The 25449-nt window shown below is 52.5% G+C and overlaps 1 protein-coding gene across 3 annotated transcripts in view; it reads right to left on the reverse strand.

Moving 5' to 3' along the window:
* Positions 1-25449, reverse strand: part of LOC144126065 (band 4.1-like protein 4) — a 96065-nt gene that overhangs the window by 48400 nt on the left and 22216 nt on the right. For all 3 annotated transcript variants that reach the window (XM_077659973.1, XM_077659971.1, XM_077659972.1), the window contains exon 2: positions 4995-5099. In XM_077659973.1, coding sequence (XP_077516099.1) covers positions 4995-5099 — 105 coding nt within the window. The remainder of the gene's footprint in view (positions 1-4994; positions 5100-25449) is intronic.

The raw sequence follows: 25449 nt of genomic DNA on the forward strand, positions 1-25449 counted from the left end.
TCTCGCTGCCCTTCCCTTTCTCTACCGCTCACTGCGCCCTCAAGCAGGCACCTGGCAAAGAAAACACCGCTGGTACCTCTGGAAATCATCGTACACGCCTCGTGTAATGACACGGATTCCACCCGTACTTCCCGCAAATCTCCGGCTATGCGGACGCATGCGCTTCACTTTTTATCGCACTCGCCACGCAGCCTATGCGCGGTTCTCTCTCACCTCAAATAACGCATACCGGAGCGGACCACACGGCTGCAGTGAAGTGGTTTGACGGAAATGGTGCGCCCACACCGCCAGGGACCACCGAGCGCACTGTGACCGGGAGCACATGCCGCGCGGCAGGAGTCTCGGTCGTGCCGCGCATATGTCACGCTCACGCCCGCATCGGTATATGGTTGTGAGCGGATAGCGGCTTCCGCGCTGCGCTCTCGGGGCGTCCATTATCGACCCGTTGCACGGGTGGCTCGAATTTGCCCGGAGCTTTCAACACCGACGGACAACGCCGAGGGGGCGATCAGGCAACGTCCTTGCCGTTCGCTTCATCGAAACGGTACAGGAAAGGCGACGGGGAGAGCGTTCTTCCGGGTTCCACTGGAGCCCCCCCGCTGAGAGCACGGTCAACCGCTCCTATCCCGAATCACGGGAGCCGGAAAAATGCGCCCGTGTCCCGCTGTTTGTTGGGTATGTATACGACTCTCTTGGAAGTGTATGCCAAACACACCTGTCGGTATACGCAGATAAATAGTAGTCAGAAGGGAGTAAAAAGGGGTTTACGGATTCATTTAGGGGTGTAAATGCATTGTCGCACCACCCACTAGTCATCATCACCACTTCGTAAACTTCAAGACAAATGCCTCTCACCACCCCAACCCCGGCCACCTTTCCCCTCCAGAAGCCCTACCCGCCACCCACCACAACCTCCCCACTCCACCCCCTTCTCTAGTAGTCTGCCCAACCGCCGCCACACACGACCTACCTCCCCACCCCACCTTTAACCGCCTCCGCCCTCCGGAAAAATTCTACCGCGTGTGTGAAGCCTCTGTTTAGAGTAGAAACATTCATTAGAGCAATCATCAAAGTAATTATCGAGGGTATATCTAAGTGCTTTCGCAGAATTGCTGCGACGTCCGATGCCTGGTCGTCTCGTAAACTTTCTGGTGGAAATCTGGCGTAGAATTACGGCGGCACTGGTATTCGAACCGCGGTCCCCTTGCACGCAAGGCGGATGCTCCCACCAGAGGCTAAACGTCCCTCCCCCAAAAACAAACTTCAAAGCAATCATCGGCCAGAATTACTCTCCCTGCGGACTAATCGTTCGTTGCGGGGACTAAGTGGTGCAGCAATTTCCATCAAGACTGCTGATTATTGACTAGAGGTATACGGTATTGCTCGCTTTGCAGTATTACATGCGCAGATCACTTGCCGCGAGTCTTGATAAAGACGAGACTTAGAATCCAGTGCGCAAACGGGTAAGGCCACCGTCGTAGCACTTCGCGTTCGGGCCACAAGCGAGTGGCCCACGACCGCTGTCCACTGCGGCCGTCTTCCCGAGTGCTGACGAGCGAGGCTGTTGCAGTCGGCTCCGTCGGTGTTGGGGCCCATTTCGTCAGTCGGCCTCCTCCCGAGATCCGCGGCCTCGGCGCCCAAAGTGTTGAACAACGCGTGGCCTTCGAGCGCGCGGCTTTCTGGCTTGCGTTCGCACGGTAAACACAACGCGGACTGCGCCTCGCGTCTTCACCGCCGCGCCGAGAGTTGTCGGCATTGTCCATCTATGAAGGAAAGAGGGGGAGGGGGGCAGCTACATTTCAAGCCCTGGACCATGGCCGGCGCGCGACGTCATCACCGTAGCGTGGATTCGCAGTCTTGCGCGCCTCTGTTGCGCGGGCATGCCGAGAACGCCGCGTTTCCGACACGCACTCCCGTATCGCGACTCCTATCTCACGAATATCGTGTGGAAAGCGCGCAGACCGGCCGGCCGTAGATTTACCCGAGGTAGCGTGCACAAGCGATAACCGTCGATGTGTTTACCATGATAACGGCGTCTTCAATATAGATCCGTCGGGTTTTACGATTATTTTATTATTCCACTTCCGCATACTTTATTTTGTTACGACGAATGCATTACGAGCACGCGTGGCGTGTATTTACAAAATCCCCGTGCGCTGATCTTTCTTGCGCGTAGCCCTCTTTCGTTTCTCATAGTTCGAAACAGCATCCTCAAAGTTTATTTGAGAGTATTGATCGGTATCGTCTTTATTTTGGCTGCTTGTCGACTCAAAACACGCCCCATTCTTTAATGCCGGCGTCCCTCCACCACTGCACTATCCTGATGACCTCCAGGCAGGTGTCCAGGTTAACCGCCTGGTGTTGCTTCATCCACACTCGCCCAAAGCTAAACGTAGCTCACTGCCGCCCCGTCGTGCATCTTGCCTTCGTTACCACAACTAATGAAAAGGACGGAACTCAAATCCTCGACCATTTCCGCAACGCACATCCACCTCGAGTTGCTTCAAAGAAACCAAAGAAGTGTTACTCTAGAGAGAATTCCCCCATTTTTGCCCTCTTGCGGGTGTACCAAGTGACGTCAGCAGCTCTGCTCCCTAGAGCGCACAGCCCCGACCACACAGCCTAGGCCACTCGAACCGCATGACCAGGGATGGTACTTCATCCTCATTAAGGAGCATTCTCATTGGACACGCAGCAGTCCTGGATAGCATACGTCGGTCAGGAGTGACGTCAATGGGACAAGAGGGGAACGCGGTGATTTTGGAATGCGACAGAGAAGACGGAAGAACGCGCATTAGATAACCTCTCTCTCTCCTCCTCTATTCTCAATAATAGAGAACCAATGGACGCACCACCCCGTGTGAAGCAACCGCGGGCGAAGACAGCGCAGCGTCACGCTCGAAGAGAAAAGAGAGCAAATGGGGCTTCGGCGATCAGTCGCGCTTCGAAGGCTGCGCGCACACACACACACACGCGGGGCAGCGATGCGCGACTTAGCGCTTCGTTTGCCCCCTTGTCGCTTCGGAGGCATCCAGCCGGAAACAAAGCAGCCGCTCCTCACAGCCCGACTCAATGGCAAGGAACTGAGGCGGAGTTTCGCAGACGCTAACACGAAGGAAGGAAGGAAGCTGAGTCCGGGTTTCCCTACCGACGATCGAGGAACGAGCGACTTGTCAAGCGAACGCCCGAAAGAAAGCGCCACGAAGCTGTTCTTTCGACACTTATAGAAACATTAATTTTTCTTTCTTGTTATTAAAGTGGCAGATTTATAGGGAGGGACACATTACGGGGGAAAGATTTAAATTACGCGTCCGGGACCTGCGTAACTCGACCAAAGTTCGATGACCACCAAATGGGGAGGAAAAAGCAAACACGCGGACCCGCCCTGCGTGCTCTCAGCAGTCTCTCCTTTCGTCCCATTCTCCCAGCTCTCGAAGCTGAGTCCGGGTTTCCTCAGCACATTGTACCCTTGGTCCATCGGTCATCCGTCAATAAATAAAAAAGAAACTGCAGCCACCATGCCTGTAGGCCGAGTCTATCCACACGAGCAAATCAGCAGCAGAACGCCAGTGTGGCAGTGCGGATCTCTAAAGAAAAAAAAGTCCTCGTATGCACATGAAGATAGCGGTAATCGTAAAATTACGAGACACGTGCACTCTGCCACTGCTGTTATGTTACACGTACAAAAAGTAATAATAACACGGGATTTCAACGCGCTCCTCAGGCATTTCAGCACTGTTGAAAACGCGGCTTGCATGTCGATGCTGTAAAACGGCCCACGAGCGATGATAGCTGTGCACAATGCTCGTTTGATACGACTCGAACGCAACGCGTGTGACACGTCCATGTAGTCCAAGGGGTTCTAAGCCGTGCAGTTTGACTCTGTAATCCCTGTATGTCGTGAGCTTCGGAGTCAGCGCGAGTGCCGTTGCCGCCTGCTGGCGATGCAAAAGAATTCAAAGCGCATGGGCCCGAAGAAAATCCCGTGGGTTGTGAAAGAATTCAAAGCGCATGGGCCCGAAGAAAATCCCGTGGGTTGTATGTTTATGACGAAGGCTGTGTACCTACTGAAACCTAAAACATTAAGCACTCAGACATACTAAGCTAAGTTAAAGTTTCTAGCTTACCGCGTTTACGTTCATATTGTGTGCCGACCGAATGCGTCGCATGCCGCCCCTGTAGCAAGACAGAGAGCACGCAGAGTGTACACTCGATCCCATAACTAACTTGCAGCATTACCAAGAGACCTTCTCAGCCAATCAGGCGAGCGCGTTGAACGTGATGCTCCACGCCTAGTCGTCTGCGTGTCGGCTGCTCGCGGCGCACACCGTAGTACACAGATATGGTTAGAAAACAGTATAAATCGACGCAGCGTACCATAAGCGCATGCCAGTTTACGTACGCTAAATGCAAGTTTTTTGCTGGACGTTACGCCATTTGTCACATTTGCACATTTAATTAAGCGTATGCAAATGGAGACACGATACGATGATGATGATGAGCTCAGCTTAGTGGCGCCATCTGATTGTTAGTACGGGAAGCATTTTTGTCACCAAACCTACACTTCTCTTTAGGACTAGAAGCGGCAGAATTGTCACTCTAAATAAAAAAATAAAACACGTTTATCGCTCATACGCTTTGTTAAATGCGAGATGACTGGAACCAAAACTCTGGTGCACCATTTATGGCCAGTGAACGTACTGAAAACGGCATTAACAGCGACGAATTCAGTCCGAGGCCCCCTTTTTTACAGGGATCCTGCTTTGCAGGGCGCCGCCATTTTGGAAGCGGTGTTTTAGAGCACGCAAGAATCGCGCACGCTAAACTCGGGAAATAGCGTACGTAAGGCGAGCGTACGTGCAGACACGATATGAAAGAGTATTTAGCGCATGCGCACTTCAAAGCACGCAGTCCCATATGCCCGTATGCCTCTTTTGTTTTACTGGCACTACATTCCGCAGCGTCAGAACGTTGCCTGTGCACTCATGGCTCACCGTCTGCGCGAGGTTGTCGACGAAGCGCAGCCCGAAGTAGGCCGTCTCCAGCAGGTTGAGGTGCTTGTAGACCACGTCCAGGAGGTCCTGCCCACGGGATGTGTTCTGCGAACGGGAAAAGAATACATCCACGTCACAGGCGGACAGGAGCGCATGCGCACTGGAGCTACACGTGCATCATCTGCATCAGTCGTGTCGCCCAATGCACTGCATGCAAGAAGTAGCCGAAAACGCAGCAGTTCGCAGCGAGCTAAAGCTTTGGACGAGCTTTCAAAAATTGGTTTCGGTTTCTGGAGGAGGAGCAACAGCGTTCACAATCGCGCCACCCAAGCTTAAGAATGATTTTATCTTTTTATTATTATTTTTCCAGTGCGAAGACTGGAAAGATCTGTATAGCATTTATTTACTTGTATTGTGCATATTTGTTTACCGCGTTCTTCATAACTTGTCTGTTGTAAGTTGGATTTTATTGTCGCAACATTTTAGTGGGCCTCTTTTTCGGCACATAACTCTTTTTATGCACGGCGTCTACTATTTATTTTCTTTATATCACATGAGCTGTCAACAAATGCTCGCTTGACGGTGGTGGGGTCCGTAAAGGTGCTAGAAGCAGTCGTTTGTCCGGAAAGCCTTACGCTATAATCTATGTGGTAAATAAATTGAACTCAATTCAACTAATTTTGCTATTAGTCGCGCGGCTAGACTCAGGTGGTTGTGACTGCAACGATTCCGCTGTGGCGGTAATCATGAGGGAACATTAAAAAAAAAATTAAACCTGTTGGTGTTTTCACAGGTTGCGTTAATTAATGTATAATTAAGGCAGCGGGTGTCCACCACGTCACCCGCACCATAGCCCTACCTACCCAGCACTGATGCGAATTGCAGTGACAAAGAAGGGAGAGCGAACATTATGGCGGCAAAGGCACTGAGGCAGATTGCTCTGCCGTGCTACATAACTGCTTCCTTGCAGCATTGTCCATTGTCAAGCTGAATAAGGAAAAAAAAAGATATAAACGCGCGCATTATGTAGCATTTTGCAGCCTGGTACGCCTTCTAGGTCGTTAAAAGCTCTTCGAATTATGCGAGGTAGAGAAAGAAAAACAAATGGTTAGGTGACAGCCGTGCGAACATAATCGCGCGGCTATACGGTACATGCAAATAAAGATAGTGGAAGGCAGACAAAACAAGCGCGAAAGATTGGTGAACTTTGGCACGGCGTTAGCACCTTCAGCCATAAGCGTGCTGACACCATACGTTGTGCACAGCCATTCGCCTCGCTCGTCCATGGTGCGCTTTCGAAAGGCGCCAAGAGCTTTCGGTGCAGGACGAAAAACAATGCCCCGTACATCATGCGTGCGCCTGCGAGCTTCTATACCGCCTCATGGTGCCATTTAAAAGAAAGCAACAGTAACACCAGCGCGCATGCGCGGTCAAAAGGGCTGGCTTATAGGCACTGGGGAAGTGGCGGGGAGAAACAAATCTATGCTTTCGAACATTGTAATCAAGGCGGTGGAAATTGTAGGGCACCCGAGGTACCCAGTGTCTTGACAAATGCTCGTTTGTTGTGAGGTATACGAGTTGAAACAACATCTCATTCTGCGAGCTTGCGTGGAGAATAGGTATACAGGTGCCGAATGGCAGTAAAATCAACGGCTCATGTTATGCCACGCTGCTACGCGGTGGTGTTTTTGGGCACTTTGTAAACAGGAAGTTTGATTTTATTAACGTTGTATTCTACCTATTTAAATTGTATTTAGTATGTCCCCCCTCCCCCCATCTCCCTTCATGCAATGCCTCAATAGTGGCCTTTAAGGGTAAAATAAATAAATGATGATTATGATGATGATGATGATGATGATAAAAAGCGCTTCCCACTTAAATATATAATAGGAAACTAGGCCTGCTTTTCCCGGCCCTCCACTTTCATCTGATGTGCACTCGGACGGAGACAGGGTAGGGCACAAATTGACAAAGCCGCAACTTTCACCGTGCTCGAACAACGTTTGAACGAAGTCATCTGCGAAGCCTGCCAGCCTCAAATCCGCGGGCGCACGACTCCCCGTCTCCCCATGGGGAGACGGGGAGTCGTGCGCCTGCACGCAGGGCTGCGTGCCGGGGTCTGGGAGGGAGGCGCCTTTTTTCTGATGGAAATAAAAGTTGTTCCAATCAATCAATCAAGCAATCTGCGCAGTCCGTGCACACGGCACACATTTCGCCCTAAGTCGACGCTTTGCGACTCAGTGACAGGAAGGTTCCGTGGAACGACAGGACAAGACGGGACGGCTTTGTCTCTGCTGCTCTTACTTGGTCTGAATAACCCGGCAACTTCGGAACGTGTGTTGTGGCAGCGAGATTATGAGGGAAAAAAAAAGAAGAAATGCAGGTGCCCCCGCAAAAGACCTGCTGTGACCAATTTCAACAGAAACGCATTCCCATCGATTGCACACGCGACTGGTCACGTATTACTGCGCATTTCCTGTGTTCTTTTTCTTAGTACAGGAGCTCTCATGTATGTCTATAGAGCCCTACGTATTCTCTTAACTTTGTCTTCCTCATCTGAGCTGGGTGACGTGGACAGCCGACCTATCAGTGCGCCACACGTGGGCCGCGTTCGTATGCACTCAGTTGAATACGCGGGCGGCGTTTATTGTTACCAGGCAAGCGTTATCCCCAAGCCCTTGTTTGGGAGCTCTGCTGTGTGCATGCAGAAGTGGGTTGGCGAAAAATATGACATGCGAGCCCAAGTGTGATTTTCTGCATCGGAAAATTAAACATCCAAGCAACCATAACCCTAACCCCTCTCACGGTCACTATACGCTCTGCTCCCTCCGGCGCACAGAGGTATTAGCTCACACAAACAGATCGGAGCAGTAAAGACAGTTCGGCAAGATCTAAAACATTCAACAATCACATCGGGATCTTTGATCCAGCGCGATTGCTTCAACATGCATCGTTTGTCCACGACCAAAGTAAAAGTGGCGCTAATTTTGACAGAGTGAATCTTGGGTAGTACTTATTCCGTATGATGCGGCACGGTACTCGTGTGCATAGCATGTGTAGTGATACGGGAAGAGGCCGGCACGCGGGGTTTAACGTCTCAAGCTGAACGGCTCTGAAAACGCTGTGCAGTGGAAAGTTCAGGACTAATTTCAGGCTTCTTCAATGTGCACTAACAGCACACAAAGCATAGGCGGACCTTTCATTTCGCCTGCATCGAAATGCGGTTGCCCGCAGCCCGGATTCGATCCCGCAGCCTTGGGATCAGCAGCTGGGCGGCAAAGTCAATCAGCCACCGCGGCGGGTCCTAGGTAATGTCATGGGATGCTATGGGATAGAATAAGATGTGATGCTGCATGGCGATGTGGCATACTATTCTTTGACTTGTTACATGCGTACTGTACGATGCCCCCTCGAAGAGAAAAGCGGACAAAATAAAAACAATTTTCTTTATCCTCCTTAGGACAGGCCGAGCTCAGTATCCAGCTGGGGCTTCCGGGTATATAAATGTGGCGCCCGGTCGGCACGCTGCACGACATTGCCTGCCTCCGAGCATATTTCGTGTAAGAACAGCGGACAAGTGCACGGCCTATACATACATGATAGCGGGCCCGCGTCGTCAACACCCTCCGACAAGGAGAGAAAAGAAAAAAGCAGAAACGAATTAACCGGAGCAGCTATAAGCAGGGGACGCGTGACCGCTCTCGCGACTTCTCGCATTGTTCGTGACCGCGCGTCACCTCCGATACAAGCCGCGCGCACACAGGAGACAGAGCACGCCGAAACGCCCTCGTCCTCCGAGAATAGACTGCATCACGACCCGATCGGAGCCGACTGCTGTGCGCGTCAGCTCGCGCACTGCAGTGTCCGGTAAGAGCAGCAAAATGCCGACGAACGCGCGTCAGAACAGAGGTCGCGCATCTACACTGGAGCCGAAGGAAGAGAAGTCGAACGGGCGTTCCACTTACGATAGATGGCAATCTGGAGCACCTAAATGGCATCCCGGCTCATCAGCTCACGGTCAGGGAGGCCGACGTCACCGCGCGCTTCCCGCACTTGGAGTGCGCATCTCCAGACGCCGCGTGAAGGCGCCCACGAATTTAGTTCTCGAACGAAAGAAGTCGTGCGTTATTAGCCTCTCGCTCCATCAGGATCGCGGCATAAGCCGCGCACCTGCCGGGCGCTTAGCACCGACCCGCGCGAGTCCTCCGGGTCGCCGGTGCCGTAATTACACCTGCTGCTGCTCCTCCTCCTCGCAGAGCCGGCATTCGACCCTGCACCGAAGCGTCGCACCGGGCATCCCGAGACGAGCACTTGGCTCCGTGCACGGGCTTCGAGCGCAGCCAGCGGAGGAGGAGGCGGCGGCGGTGGGGAGGGGAGCCCGGTCAGGCCGTGATTAGACGGCGACAAGGGCGAGAACAAAAGGGGGGCCCAGCGCTGACGGCGCCGCGGTCATCGAGGAGGAGAAGGAAGAAGAAGAAGCGACGCTCACGACACGGCGACGATGACGACGCGGCCGCGGCGGTCGGGCCACTCGCACGCCCGCGCGATGACGGCCGAAGGCGGCCGGCAGTGCGCAATCGGTGATGGACCGATCGCCCGCCCCGATAACCTTGCGCACGCACGCCGATGGTAATGGCCACGCAGGGAGTAGTGGGGGCCCTCTGTACAGCTGCAGCGCGCGCGGGTCGTAGTGCGCGCACGAGCCTCGAGGGGGCGGGGCAGGCGTGATCTCCAGTGGTTCACTGTACCCGGGGTCGCTGCCAGTTATGCCTGCCTGTCGCGTGCCCGCATGCGCGCTGTGCGGGGCCTATTTTCGGGAAGCTGTCAAGAGGGCGCGCGTGGCCGCGGTGTTTATGCGCGCCCCATTGAGCAGTCCATTACCGCCGCTAAACGCTATAGTCAACCTCCACGGTGAAGGGAAAAATGGACACGCGGGCCGACGTTCACTTTGCGTCCAAGGAGCAAGCGTACGCTATACGTATGCGAAGCTGGTGCTGATGCTCCGCGCGTGGTTGCTCAGTGGAGTACCGGCAAAGCTCGTGACGGTAAGGGCAGTACATGCCCTTATTTGTTGGTTCACCTCTCCATATATGGGTAAGCGAATTAAAATGTTCGCCGCTGGATGTTTTCATCTTATAAACATCCCGGCTGCGGCGGCCGTGTCTCGATGGAGGCGAAATGCAAAAGGGGCCTGTGTGCTGTGCGATGTCAGCGCACGTTACTGAACCCCGGTTGTCCATGAACTAATCCGGAGTCCTCCACTAGGCGTCCCTGATAGCCCATGTGCAGGTTTGGGACGTTGAAACACGCAATTCACAATTCATCTTATAAACGCTTATCGTTTCGATAAAAGCCGAAACCGCACCCCCGATCGCTGTGGAATAAGCAGAATAGCAGGAAGCCGTGTTGCCAGCCTCGTCTCTTGTATGCAGGTTATATACGCAGCGCTTTCTTACTGGTTTAAAACTGTGTAGCGTGCGCTGCGTAGTGCTATTTCTGCACTTCCGTTCGTTTCCCTCAAACTTTTCTCGGCTTGCTGTTCAGTGCGTTCTCCATCTCCGCGCGTGCGCGCATTCTCTTTTGAGCAATTCCGACCACTCTCGAAAGCCAGCAAGCGCGCGATGTTTTTGCTGCGATGGCTTTCTGCGGCTGAAACATCGGTGAAACGAGAGAGAGAGAAAAAAAGAAAGCAAGCAAAACAACAGTGCATAAACCGAAGTGATTCAAAGCCGTTGCCAACGCTACCAAAAATTATCTGTTCGGATTATTTATTTTTTTTTGCCCCGCCGCGGTAGCTCAGTGGTTAGGGCGCTCGACTACTGATCCGGAGTTCCCGGGTTCGAAGCCGACCGCGGCGGCTGCGTTTTTATGGAGGAAAAACGCTAAGGCGCCCGCCCGTGTGCTGTGCGATGTCAGTGCACGTTAAAGATCCCCAGGTGGTCGAAATTATTCCGGAGCCCTCCACTACGGCACCTCTCTCTTCCTTTCTTCGTTCACTCCCTCCTTTATCCCTTCCCTTACGGCGCGGTTCAGGTGTCCAACGATATATGAGAGAGATACTGCTCCATTTCCTTTCCCCCCAAAACCAATTATTATTATTATTATTATTATTATTATTATTATTATTATTCACAAGGCTGGCAGAAAATGGTTCGGCCAGACAACTCTGCTATATATATATATATATATATATATATATATATATATATATATATATATATATATATATATATATATATATATATATATATATATATATATATATATATATATATATATATATATATATATATGCTTACGACGGTCGGCGATTCAGAAAAGATCTAGTGCGGAAATAAAACGCTGGATGAACCTACGTTGGAACTCCGTAAAGGACCACTGAAGTAAGTGTTTAATTCAGAAATAATAAAAAAGGAAGGTAAAAGATATTTGCTAACTCCAGCAACTGTCATCACTACTGCGGCGGCACCTGAGCTGGGGCAGCGGAAATAAAGGATAGCAGGCAATTTGAAGAAGTGAAATGAAAGAGGTGAGGGGACAGGAAGAAAGGATACGGGGAGAGGGGATATATACACTATTTACGTGATAACAATAAAATTGTCCAAGTTGCGCGCGTGTAGAGTTAATAAAGAAAACACACACGAGCACAGCACATTGCGCACAACAGCTGGGGTGGGGCGCCCTGCTGTTAATCGTCCGAGGTAGCGCACGCGGAGCGTTCGGTCACTGCGCGACACTACCTGGCGCAAAAACTACTGAAGTCAAAATCGGGTGTTTCAGCGAACGTTTAAAAATTTTCGACAGTAGGCTTGTTGGGGTAAAAACAGGGCTTTTGCGGCATAGTATTACCAGTGTTGGCGGACACTCGGAAACCGGTGAATCGTCTTAAGTAGTAAGCTAGTTAACTAATTTTTTAATAATTAAAATGTTAGCTAGTAGAGTTAGGCGCCTAGTTGCAATTGGAGATTCGTAGCCAGTCGTTAGTGATAGCCTAATCAGTTTTTTTTTAGAATTTCAAAAATGCGATTACCCTCACCGCTGTGGCTCGACAAAATTTGGCTACATCGTGCTAAAGTACATGCACTTTCGAAAAGTATGCACGCCAAGCAACCCCTCCAGGTGTCGTAACTAGTCGAAATAGCCAAATTTTGTCGTGCAACAGCGGCGAGAGTAATGGCGTTTTCGAAATTCTAAATACTGGTATGGCTATTAATAACGACCGGCTACAAATCTCTAATTGCAACTAGGCACCTAGCTCTACTAGTTAAAATGTTAATTATTAAAAATTAGTTAACGAGCTTACTACTCAAGACGATTCACCGGTTTTCTGGTGTTCGCGAACACTGTTAATACTATGCCGAAAGAGCCCTATTTTTACCCCAAAAAGCTTACTTTTGAAAATTTTTGAAAGCGTTCGCTGAAACACCCGGTATATATACATAAATTTTTTACAACTCTGCGGAAGCTTGCTTTAATTTCTACAGATTACAGCCGGGTGTGCGAGGTATATGGGACAGGCAAAAGTTTTGCGACGTACGCACAACATTTTCTGCTGCGGCATGCTAGAAAGGGACAAATTTGTACACTGTAAGGCATCCCAGCACCGATTAGGTAAACAAGGAATGCGCAGATCCGGGAATTCATCACTAAATGCGGACCAGCGCGTTATGCTTGGCTGTTTGTTGACGCTTATATAATGCCGCGTCATTGTGCGTTGCTATTTAGAAAAATCCAGTAAACTAAATCCGGGGCTTAATAACAGCCAATGTGTATTAATTTGCTTACAGTCGGCCAGTTAATAACGGTCCCGTTATAACAGGAACTCGCGGCAGTCAGTGGCTCGCGCCCAGATACGGACGAAATGCTCTGACAGCTGTTTTACCATAATGGAACGCATTCAGGTTCAATTGAGAGAGCGCAAAGCCTCCAGCAGCGAGTTTTTAAAGTACAACTCTACCATAACGTCGCGTGTGTTGTTAGGCATCGACATCTTCGATAAATAGCGCTCGCGCCGCACACAGGTATACCCGAGTGGAAATGAAAGCTTGCCATCTCACAAAAGACCGTTCACAAACTGTCGCCCATTTGTCCCTTCCAAACGCCTGAATGTATAGACGCGTGGCGGTAATGAGCTAGATGGGTGGAACATATGGCTCGACAGCCATACTTCGCCATCGCGTACTAAGCTCCACCCGTGGTTGCGACGCCGTTTCAAAGTCTGCACTGCCGCTCTGGCAGTGAATAGCAAGCGCACACTAAACTTGCCTCGGCTTTCATGTTGGTCCACTCTATGCGGCACGCGGAAAATCGCGCGAATCAAAAGCCGCAGCAGCGAATGTGTCTGTAGTATAAGACATTCCTTATATCCTTCACAAACACGAATAGCGAACCTCCGGGAAATGCGACAAGCGTGATGCCAAGATTATGCCGGGCAGAAACGGAGGAGCTTTCATTTAAACGCCTGGACCCTGAACCTGCCGTATAAAATGTCGGAGAGCTTTAGGCATGAGCGGGAGCTATGGCATTTTCTTATTTTTACATTCGTTATGTCCGCTTTAGTTACAGCGAAGCTTTGTCGTGTCCCCCACCGAGCATGATCACTTCCCGTAACCGCGCGCGCACGCGAACCCGGTGCCTCTTTTCTCCCAGCAACGAAAAGAGTTCTGACGCGGTACAGCAGCAGCACAAGCCGCGCCGCTTTCGCCGTTCCCGGAAAGACGCGAAGAGATCGTGCCTGGCCTCGGCTGCTTTTCGGCGCCCCGTACGTAACCCGTTGTGGGCTACGCGCAGTGGAATCCAGTTCCGCGCTCTGCCCGCGACTGCTTCCCGGCAGGTCTCCACGGCGCAACTCATCAGCGGAACACCTGCGCTGCTGCTTCGCCCCTGGCTGACGTCTCCTGGACGCCCGGCTTCAAAAGGAAAGAACTGCCAGCAGAAGCAACGCCGCACAAGTAAAAGCGGTGCGAAGGGACGACGACTCACGTGCAAGGGTGCTTATATGAACGAACGAGCGGTGCAGAAAGAAAGATTAACGGCAAGAGAGAGAGAGAGGGGGGGGGGGTCTTGTTTTCGGGAAGCCCACGTGTTGCTCGCCCGGGCTCACTCTTCTCCGAGAAGAGTCACGATCGCGCGACGGTGTGCCGTATGCGAGTCCCGAGGTAGCACGATGCGCGCTGCTCCGGTGAACTCCGCGCGAACTCCTCGTTCATGGGTTGCTGCTGGCTCTCTTGTCCTTTGTTTGGAGCCTGGTGCACGGCCGACGAGTGTGTCTGCACTGCGGCGGCCGCAGTTGCAAGGGGCCCTGTGAAGGGCTTGAGTATATGGGAGTCATGCAGTGCTCGCTCAGAAAGCATACTTTACTCCGAGGCTCGCGGTAGAATATATCGAGTAAATGTCTGCACTTTGAGGAACACAAGCAAGATCCTTCGGACCGAGCACGGTTTTGGAATTTAGAGCCGCAGTTCCGTAGGAAGGCAGTGCGCTGACTGTATATGGTAGGGGACAAGGGATCACGGCAGACAGGCGTGTTCTGTGTGTGAAAACAGCCCGGGAACGAAAGAGCGCACTACAGATGCGACAACTGATTGACTGCTGTGGAGTGATCGACACGGCAGTGAAAGCACTACCATCTAGGTGCTGATGGCACGTCGTTGACAGCTCAGCTTGACCTGTCGTCACACCGACAGAGTCTGCAGAACGCAGTGACAAAAGAGAAGATCGAAAGGTGACTAAGCTCAGTCTCACATTGAAAGCGAGAACGTCTGGCACGCTACTGCATGGCCGATAAGCGCAACATGTAACATGCGGCAACTGCTCCTGCATGGAACAAACTCAAGTCACTGAAGGCAGCAGGCCGTGAGAGAAGCGCTCGCACTTAATCTCGTTTCCGCACAGGCTTTATTGGTTTCATTTAAGTTCCATCTATTTAGCTGGAACTTATATGATACCAATCCAGCCTATGTGGAGCGGTGATATGCATAAGTGCACGAACGCTACTCTTAAAATCTGTCTCAAATCTTTTATCTGGAACACCGTCACGTTTACATATGGACCAGCTTGGTTCATGCGGAAAGCAATCTTCTGCACCGCCCTATCGCCTCTTTTAAGTGCAACGTGCTGCTTATAAGTGGAACAGCCGCCTATTCATTTCCCCCTGCTCCATACGCGTGCGCGCTCGTCGTGTAGCGAGCCATGGTTTCAACCGCGCGACACGCGCAATGACAGCAAACGATTGAACTGCAATCGAAGGGAGCTTTGACGATGGCTGTTCGGGGCGACGCAACGGGCGCACGCCGCTGCAGGTTCAAGGGCAACAACGAGCCTCCGCCGGGCTTGCGCACGTGCAACCAGTGAACGCCCTCGGTGGGAGTCGGTCGAACGCACCATGGTGAAAAAATGAGGCGTTGCATGTATGCATGAATGACCTCCTTACATCCATTCTCGGGAGGTCAAGCAGCCGCCCGCACGCACTATCCGGGAGAGGCTGGGCTTGGTCGCCGGCTTTAAGTCGGCGTTCATCAAGGTGATTATAAGTACCACAGGTGTTTAGCAGAGCCCCGGGCAACACTTCCACCGCCCTGCAGTGGTGTTCGACCGTGATTAGGCCCGTATCAGAGAATATAGGAAATGTTTTCGCAGTCGCGTCACGTCTGGCACTGGGCGGGGGCGCGGAAATCAAAAACAGCAGGAAGCTTGCTCGCGGAAGAGCACTTCGTCATATCTGAAAGCATACATGCTAGCCTCGTCTTCGAGCGAAGCATTAAACAACGCCTTCCAGCGACCCGGGCAGAACGGGGGGCCACAAGCAAGGGCCCCACCGACGGCCTTCTTTGCACGCGAGCACCTGTTGTCTCAGTGCCAAGGCTGCACGCGATGCCCCGTCTCGGGGTCCCAGTGATCGTGACAGAGAGGGGCGCGGTGCGTGCCGTGCGCGCCCTGTGCATTGACCCCCGCGCGCGCACACACATTCGCCCCGACCAGCGTGTAGCCAAGTGCGCCACGAGTTATGCCCGTGCATTGGGAGGGATACTCCGCGACCAGTACGTCCCTGCAATGGGGTCCCCCGTGGGGCTCCCCTCCGTCTTGGACGCAGCATCGAGCGCAATTCGAGGGAGGCCCCCCAAGCTCGTCCGGCCGGCAGCTGAGATGAGCGCACACACGAACTCGAGGGAGAGAGGAAGCCAGAGAGGAGGCCCCCAGCTCTGATGAACGACGAGCGGGCAATTGTTATTTGCCGTTGCCCTCCGGCAGAGCCTCCGCACCCGCCGTTGCTGCTCTAGAGTCACTGGATGCTGCTCCGGTTCGCAGCGCCGTCGCCTCCTTGGTTCCATGGGCCCGCTGGCGCGCTGGAACCGCGTCCGTGAGTGTCTGGCAGCATATACGTAATGATCGAACCAGTGCGTTCAGGCAGTGCGAAAGCGTGCGTCGTCCAATCTGTCTGGTGTTCAACGACGGCAGGTTTAAGCTTGGAAGCAGGAATGGCAGCTTGGAGACGAGACACAAGAAGTATGCCCGACACGACCTCAGACAGCTTCCGTAGAATACATGAGTGCACATGCGAGATTTTGTATGTGAACTAAACAAACAGTATTTAAGACAGGTATGGTCAAGACAGGATGCATCGACGCATCCGTCATGATTGGACGCGAACGCGTCGCGATTGGATGCACTGCTATCTTTGCCGATAAAGGCGGTGCCTCTTACCTGAACTGTGAGTTGTGCTTTTGATAGGCATACGCATGCCGAGCCCCGTATTCACCGAGACCTCGGCTCATGCGGGCGTCTTTGAGTGTCGCCCGCGTAAAGTGGGGTCAACGCGACAGAGCATCGAACGCACGACCTCCTGCTCGCCGCAACGCCTCGCAGTGGTTACCCCTAAAAGCTAACGTCCAAGGAGAAAGGAAACCTCGCCTCCTTGTTCGTTTGCTGCCAGCTGTAGTGGGAGCAGAAAACGCGTTCAGCATGCTAACTAACACTAGAAATTAAGCGTTAACCAACCTCTAAGCAGTCACTGTTCCGAAGCTGATTTGCTATGGATGAAACGTTTATGTGGTCCCCACCTGACGGTTGCAGACAGAACCAAGGGTCGTCACGGAAGAGCAGTCCCAACGTGCGTGACTGAGATACGCAACAGCTCGCGTACGAAAACGCAGGGAGCCGAGGCTTCGTGATCTAAATAGCTTTAAACACTCGTAAGCGAAAGTAACTACAAGTTTCCTCGTTACGCTTATCAGACAACGGCATAGCAAAGAAAAAAATAAACAAAGAAAAAGTTAGAGAAAAACGCACACAAGAGCCCTGAACCTCTCTTCGCCTAATGAGTGGGCTGACAGAAGCAAAATAAGGGTCACTCGTGATGCCTCTGCCCCGCGGGTACACGTTTTTGGCTGTTAAGGAAGCCCGTGCACAGCTCTCGCGCGGCTTTCAACCCAAGGGGGCACACAATACACGGCTCTCTCAAAGCGATCTTAGTAAAACACGGACAACGCGCAGCTAAATGCGCCGTCTTTGTGGAACACAGGCGGACCACCGAGAAAAAGGCATAGTGGCGCAGCGAACGAGACGGCCTATGCCCGGCGCATATACAAGAGGCAGCACGGGGTTAGGGTAAAGACGGAGGGGGTGACGAGCGTCGGGCGCTTGGAAGGATGCGGCCGAGCCGGACGCGGAGAAAAGTGGGTGAGGGAGAGAGTTTAGACTGAGGATAAAACCGTGCCGATTACCTCCAGGACAAAAAGGCTCCTTAGAGCGACCATCGTGGGCACAGGAAGAGCAGGATGCGGAGGGGAAGAAAAGAGACACGGCTGTTTCGTAAAAGGGCCATTGTCCGGAGAGGCGACGCGGTCTCCTCGCGACCCGCGGAGGGGTTACTGATGCTCCGGCTTTTACTCCAGGACTGCGAGCCAGCCGAGGCACTGCAGATGCTCTCTCTCCACGGCCTTTCTTCTTCGCGGAGGACAGCGTGCCCTCTGCTCTCTCGAAGGCTTGGCCGCCGACTTCTTGTGCGGCCCCTTCTCCTTTCTTCCGTTTTTCGTCGTTATTTTCCCCGCTTCGCAGAGCCACCGCTCGCGCCGAGATGTCCTTTTGTTGCGCCACCTCGAAGACGCACCTGGTGGGGCAGAGGCGCGTCCTCGCGGAGAGCGCGCGCCGTGCACACATCTCGCTTCTTCAAGGCTCGCGTGCCCTCGTTTTTCGCTTGTGGCGGAAGTAACTGTTTGTCCTAGCCGAATGTTTGCCGCGCACTTTTGCGTGAAAGCTATGCGGTCGGATAGGCACCCTGAGCGTAAGAGGCTCCTCGTTCCACGAACCTCGTAAAGAGGCTCTTCCTATACCCCCCCCCCCCCCTCTCCACTTGCCGACTTCGTTTAATAGCTGCAGCCGTTACGTGCTGGGTGCCCGAGAAGAAAGTGGCGTCGGGCCGTATTTCTCCGAAGCCAAGTGACGCAGGCACCGGTGGTCAGCGATTAAGAGCGAAAAAAGGGTACAGGTGGTTCGCTGGGTTAGTGCAATGGCGACGTCTGATTAAGTATAAATAAGACAAGTGTTTCGTTTAACATTTACTAGTACGAATCGCTCATTTTTGCAGGTCGGACGAACTTGCCGGGACAACGCTATGTCGTCTTTTTTTATCTGTTGGCGCCATCGAGCTCCCGTGCCCTCCGTCGCCATCTTTGTTTACTCCCCACGGTTTTCATCACAACTTCCCACTGGGGGTCATCTGCCCTCCTTGACATCGCCTTACGAACCTCCCTTGTCCTGCCCTAGTTCGTCCTTATTCACACTGGCTTTTTCTATAAATGTTCCGCTTTGGCAAGTTTCAGGCCCCAATTCTTCTATATTTAGCCCGCGATAACTCCGTCCCGGGTGAGGGCTCCCTCCATTTTTTTTCTTTCATTTTCTCTTAAAAGAGTCTTAACGGGAACATGGGGAGAAACGTCTATAACGTGGGACGCTTCGTACACAGTTGTGAAAAAGAACAAGCAGATAAGCAATACGAAATATGTATACAGCGCTCCATCCGTCTTTAGTCTTGTTCTGTCCCGTCATCTGTGTTGGTTCACCGTTCATGCCCAATTCTTGTAACTGGAGATCAGGAAGATCAGAAGGGATAACTGGAGATCATTGAGGCAGGCACTGTGTCTAGTGGTGAACGTCATCCGGGTGATGATTATGACGCTGCTCTCAACGCCGCGGTGAATCAAGCACTGTTCTCTGCCTTGCTGCAAACTGTTTGTGTACGGCGCATAGATGAGCTGCGATTACTATCGTTTATTTAAACCTGGACACGCCCGAAAAAAAACAAACTTAAAAAAGCTATCTCACTCAGCACGACAGCAAACCCGTCCTTGTCCCATGTACGGGCGCGTTCCGGTGACCTTTACTGCGCGTGCAAGGAGGGTTTTCCATTGCGGTCCCGTCCCAAGATTACGTAAAGTAGCACGCAACGTAACAGCGCGATATGCATATCAAGCAAGCCGGGAGACAGGACGTCCCGAACACACAGACAGCGCGTTACAATGTTTTAGCCGCAAGCGAAGACCGACGGAGAGGCCGATTAAGACCACATCGCCAGAGGGCGGCAGTTAGAGGTTCACACGGTGGTCGAAGACGCGTTTCCGCGTCCCGATTCCGTGAGGGAACCCCGCGGCGCTGAGCACCTCAACGTCGCCGAGCTTCCGCCTGTTCCCACCGCGGCTTCGGGCAGCAAGCTGTCGATGCGCACGTCTCAAGAGCGAGGTTTGTTTTTTCCTCCGCCGTCTAGGCGAGCAATCAGGACGGGTTAATAGCGCCGTTTACTGCAGTTGAAACCCCTCGAGCAGTGCCAACGATCTCACGCGATGCTCCACGGCTTCATGACGACTACCGATGAAACGGGCCGGCAAATCGACACATAACCGCGGGACAGTGCATGCTCGAATCCGAGCTATAGAAGGTAAGTAATTAAGTGCTGCAAAGCAGACGCCGATAACTTGTTGGCCAACCGCCGGCCTGGAGCCTAACTTAACGTCGCTCGATATACAAATGTTACAACTTGAGCGCAGTGAGTTATCGGCCTTTTCGCGCGAAGCTTCGTAGACGAGGCACGATCGCTATCGGATAGTGTTATCATGCGGCAGTGTGATAGGGCTACCCGCAGTCTATGTGTTGACTAATGTCGCCATGCCGTTCGGATCCGGCGATTTTTTGTGGCGTCGATATACAGCGCAATCGCCTGCGATCGATACACTGGATCGAATTATATCAGCACCCCGCCACCATGCAGAGTTGTCGGTGGCGCTCGGGGCGTATGCAACGTGGGCCAATCGCGATGGCCACCGATAGGCGAGGAAAGCGAAACCGGAAAGCAACCGCGTGCTGCATCCATCAAATCGCGCACGACTCGGAGCGGTATGCGCACGCTAAGCGCGGCCGTGTATTGATCTCGCTGCGTCCGATCGGCCGCAGATACAGAGTGCGTCCGCGCCGCTGGGCCCCCATGTGTGCGTGCGTCGATAATGTGGCCCTCATTAGCATGCGAGTGAGAGAGGGGGAACGACGGGTGGCGAGGAGGTGCATCCGCCCAGGAATGCTGATCGATAATGAATCGCTACAGCGCCGAAGATCGGCCGTGATGATAGCTTCGCCGAGAATGGAGCGAAGAAAGTCAAACAACGGGAGCGCAAAGAATAAGTACAGGAAGAAAAATTTAACACAAGGTCGATACGGGAAACATGCATGCGTGCGCTTGCTCATGCCGATTAGTATTTGCTGCGTTATGATTTAGCCAGAACGCCGTGTGTGTGCGTGCGCGTTGGCCGACTGGGTTTCCAACCCGCGGCGGCGCGAACAGATCAGATTCGGTGGTCTGTGCACGAGAGCAATATAATGCTATCGCCGCAGCTGATCATGCTGTTGTTGTTTTTAACCTCATACGATGGCACATGCACACATAGAGGGATTGGCCAAGAATTGGCGGGCACAGGGAGTTTTTCAGATAAATATTTCCTGGAGGAAAATAAAATGAATGCTGAGGAAGGAAAAAGCAAACAAAAAGGAATTGCGAAATGAAACGGGAAATGAATAGCGCACATGCACTCTCGCACTGTGCGTTGCACTTCGTCGTCTTCATCAACTAATACTACTGTCGAACTTATATCGTCGCCAGACGTGCCGACGACCCGACAAAGCATGCATGAGCAAACCAGGCTAAACACATGCTTAATTCGCACGCCTATTCGGTTTAGCTACTTTAAAACCCTACCACTTCTTTTTTTTTTTCTCTCATCGAAGCGCATTGTTCTAGTGATACGTGCTTCTTTGCATTTCCTCGCGTCAATGTCGTCCGCGGGAACAAATATACCGTCGTCAGTAAACAGCCAGGTCGTAATATTGAAAGAGCACATTTAATACGTTTGAAGACTGGTTTTGGCCAACAGGCTGCAATGTACTGTCTCTGATTTTGCAGGCATCTAAGGCTCCCAGGCCATCTTAATATACTGCGAAACCAGTGAGTGAATTCAGCTCTCTGAAATCTGCACCTGTCGCCTGCACGTAGAGCTCAATAAATTATTTGCGTCCATACATCGTACCAACTTTCGCATACAATACGCTCCTGTAGAAACACCCGCTCGTGGTCTGTCTGCCATAACAGCCTTTTAAATGCGATGGCATTAGAGTTAAACCTCACCGGGGGAAAAAAGTGAGTCGTCGGCCACATAATTCCCAGGTCCAAAGTGACGTCACCAGACCGGAACTGTCACATATACGTTTCGACGTATCTTGATTGTGCCCGTGTCGCCACCTTAAGACACCTTCTGCAAAACATCTAGCCATAAGCTATAGTCGAATACAACTTAGGTCTGCAGAGAAGCTCCGCCCATATTCAGGACCGCGGCACAGAATTCTTACAAAATTATCTTACAGGATTCTTCCACGACAAAAAAGTAGTCAGTTGTTAGCTTTTCTAGTTATCTAAACAAGAAGCAAATCACAAGAAAAAAAATGAAGTTCTAGAATTTTGATACATTGCTTGCATAATAAATTCAAACATTAAAAAGCTGATATCGCTTACTGTTGTGATTGGCTAGCGGAGTAATACAGCACACAGCAGACCACGACCCAGAGTTAACAACTGATTTTTTTTTAAGTTTGGTTGTGTGCGGACAGACGTGTAGGGGTCCGCAAACGCAGCCATGAAAGACTGACAGAAAACTCGATGTTATTAGGTGTCTCTGTGAACTTTTGTTATTGTTCTTTCCGAGACGTCTCATTCGCGACTTAGATGCACATATAATGCACCATCGCAAAACTTCAAAGTTCTTATATGCATGTAGTTTTTGATTGAAGCTACGTATGGCTAATTGCAACAGCTATCTTACTGGATCAGTCAGCTTACTATGACGGAGGGGGCCATAATAGCATCAAGAGGTAAAATTCACCACAAACGCAGTTACGCACGAATGCCGCTGACGTGCACGCTCACATGTTGGTATATTTCCTTGGATATACCACCTTGAGCGCTATAATTGCGAGAGAAAAAAAAAGGGGGGGGGGGGGGGAATATTAGGTGCGCACGAGGCCTTCATAATTAAAGCCTCCAGAGACAGCATGCCTCGTTGCGGCGAACCTAAACGACGAAGACGCCTTTCTAGAATTGCGTTAAGAAGTATTAGCGGGCTAGATGGTTACGAAGCATAATGAAGCGAACAGTGCAATCTGAGACACACACAGCCAGATGACGAACGATGATAACGAACAGAGCGCTAGACCTTTCTAGGAGAAGACAGGTTCTCGGGGACAACACCCTGCTCTCGAAAATATTCTCTCGATTGCGCTGTATATCGGCCTCACATGTACTCACCCAGCGTATATAAACGAGCGAACTAGTTATAAGCGATGGTAGACGTCCTGGAGCGTACATCTATATCGCGCCTGATAGCAACCGTCTCGGGCGTCTATGGGGGTCGACGAGCGAACTTGGCCCAGAGAGTCGGACGAAGAACGGGAAGCACCGACGTGTCTCCTACATGTATACTTCTCCACTCGAGCGGGGCAGTCTCTGCGGAGCGAGTTCAGGTTATCGCGCGATATGCACCAACTGGTTCTTCTTTTCCTTCATCCTTTGACTGGGCGCGACAGCTCGGCCGAGCTCAGAGTGCCTCCGACGATCGTCTTCCCCCTCCGCCAGATATTCTAAAAGCGGCCTCTCTTCTTTGTTTCGCTCGTCGCATCGTGATGGACCGCCGCCGAGCATCGGGAGATGAGAGCTGCGCTCCGCCCGGCTAGAACCGTTCAGCACCGCCAAAGCTGCTCGCGAGCCGCTCTGGGCCGACCACTGCGCCCTGTGCCGCGATTCGCTGCCAGTGAGGTGGAAGAAGCCATGCACAGCTGGCGGCGGGTGAAATAAGGGCCCCAACTATATACCGACGCATCCCGCTGGTGAGAAAGGTCCTGTCTTGGCCTTTGTGAATCGCGACAGCCTCGCTTCATCTCTTCCCGCGTGTCAAGCAAGGTTCGGGTGCAGACCTCGAGAGAGACAGCTACCACGCCCTATTTCTTTTCTCGATGACCTCCTCCTCCGAAGCACGATACCAAAGACAGCCGTGTGCTGTGCGTACCAACGAGGATGTCAGCGCACGTTAAAACACGTGGTCGAAATTAATCTGGCGCCCTCCACACGGCGCCTCTTTCTCTCTTCCTTATTTCACCCCTCTCCCCCCTTTCGTCCATTCCCCCAAGGCACGGTTGAGGTGCACCCACCGAGAGGTGAGACAGCCTAATTTTTTCGCATACCTTCTTAACGCGCGAGTAACTCTGACAATCCGGCCCTTGATTTGCTTACGCCAGGTTAGACAGGGGGAACTTTCATGTCGATGCCGACAATTCGGGAGTCAGACAGAGCCTGGTGCGCGCAGCGATAATAGACCGGGGCTTCGACAATTCTTACTGCAGAGCATTGGCAATCTGGACGGATGCCTTCCATCTCATGCTGCGACCTTGCTGCGTCGTCGTTTGTTGCGGAGATCAGAGCTCTGATAATACCGGCAGCCAAACTACCCACAATCACCGTGTTTTAATACGCAGCACGCCGACAGGTCCGAATTCTGTAGATCTGCCAGTTCATATGTCACGAATTGCGATGCAAAGGATTGCTCTGGAATGCTCAAATCATGGAAGAGAGAAGAAGGAGGAAAACTAAGGAGGGGCCAGAACTGGGGCCTCTAAGACACTTTGGCGGTCCACCGGTCGTCCCGGTTGTGCTCCGGTGCAAAATCTAATGCCGGTGAAGCCGAGGCGGCGCGGCGTTCTGTCTTAAAGCTAAAAACTGGCTGCGAGAGACGTCCCAATTTCGAGCCGTAAGCCTTCAGCGCTACGCTCAAAAAGTACTCCGAGCCCGGATGGGCACATCTTGCTATATATCCTGCACTGGCTCTCCCAACTTTCTGATGCCCGATTTACGTAGCGTTAACAACGCTGCACGTATTTAGTGGAGCCGCGCAGAGATCGGCTCGGCGCTGGACGACCGGGGACGCGGCCGAAGCCGACGCCGCTTCTCCCTCATCAGACAAGGGGGGATAGCGCGCAGCGCGAGAAGCGGGTCACCCAAAGCTCGGAGGCACGGATGCGGCCGCCTCCCTCGGACACTCGACGGGGAGAGGAAATGGGCGCACACACACCAGCGGACACACACTCCTCGACTATTATAGCAGCAGCAGCAGCGGCAACAACAAAACGCGTACGCGCGCTGTACCTCCTGTCGCATCCGCGCCGTAAAGATTGGACCACGCCGCGGGAGAGAAGTTGGGCACGGCGCGACGCCAGGTGTCCGCGCGACGACCGGGACAGCGAATGAGAATGGCACAGGTGTATGTAAGCGCGCGAGAACGAGCGCCTCCTCGCCTCGCGATCTCCTGGCCGGGAAAAAGAAGAGAGTCTGCGTTGACGACGACGATTACGGCACGATTAACAGCGAGAGCTCAATTTGTTTTATTTTATTTTTTCGTCTCCGCGCACGCTTTGAGGGATGGCTGCACCGTCATATATATCATGATGGCGATAAGCCGCTGCAAGGCGGTCGGCCTCACTCGATACCCGTCAACCAGGAGAAGATTATTATACAACAAATGCGGGGCCGCGAACTGAGCCTGTTGCGATGAGAGGCCCCATGGACGTTCCGCCTCTTCGCCCGAGGCGCGGGCAGGAGGGGGGGGAGGCGATTGTTCTCGGTCTGCCTCGGGGCGATTCCCGGCGGCGCGGTCGAGAGTCCGCGGGCCTGAGCGCCGTTAATCGAATCAGAGAAAAGAGCCTCCGCGGCCTGAATGATGCAACTCTTATGCGACGGGAGTTCGCGCGTGTGCGCGAATGTATTCGCGGCCCTCTCCCGAAAGGCACGCATCGCGAAGCATGAAATGGACAGAGCTGTCGAGGCACGGAGCTGAGCACACACGGGAGTGAGCGAATGGCCGACGCTTTTTCG

Source organism: Amblyomma americanum, chromosome 3, assembly GCF_052857255.1.
Source record: "Amblyomma americanum isolate KBUSLIRL-KWMA chromosome 3, ASM5285725v1, whole genome shotgun sequence".
NCBI lineage: Eukaryota > Metazoa > Arthropoda > Arachnida > Ixodida > Ixodidae > Amblyomma > Amblyomma americanum.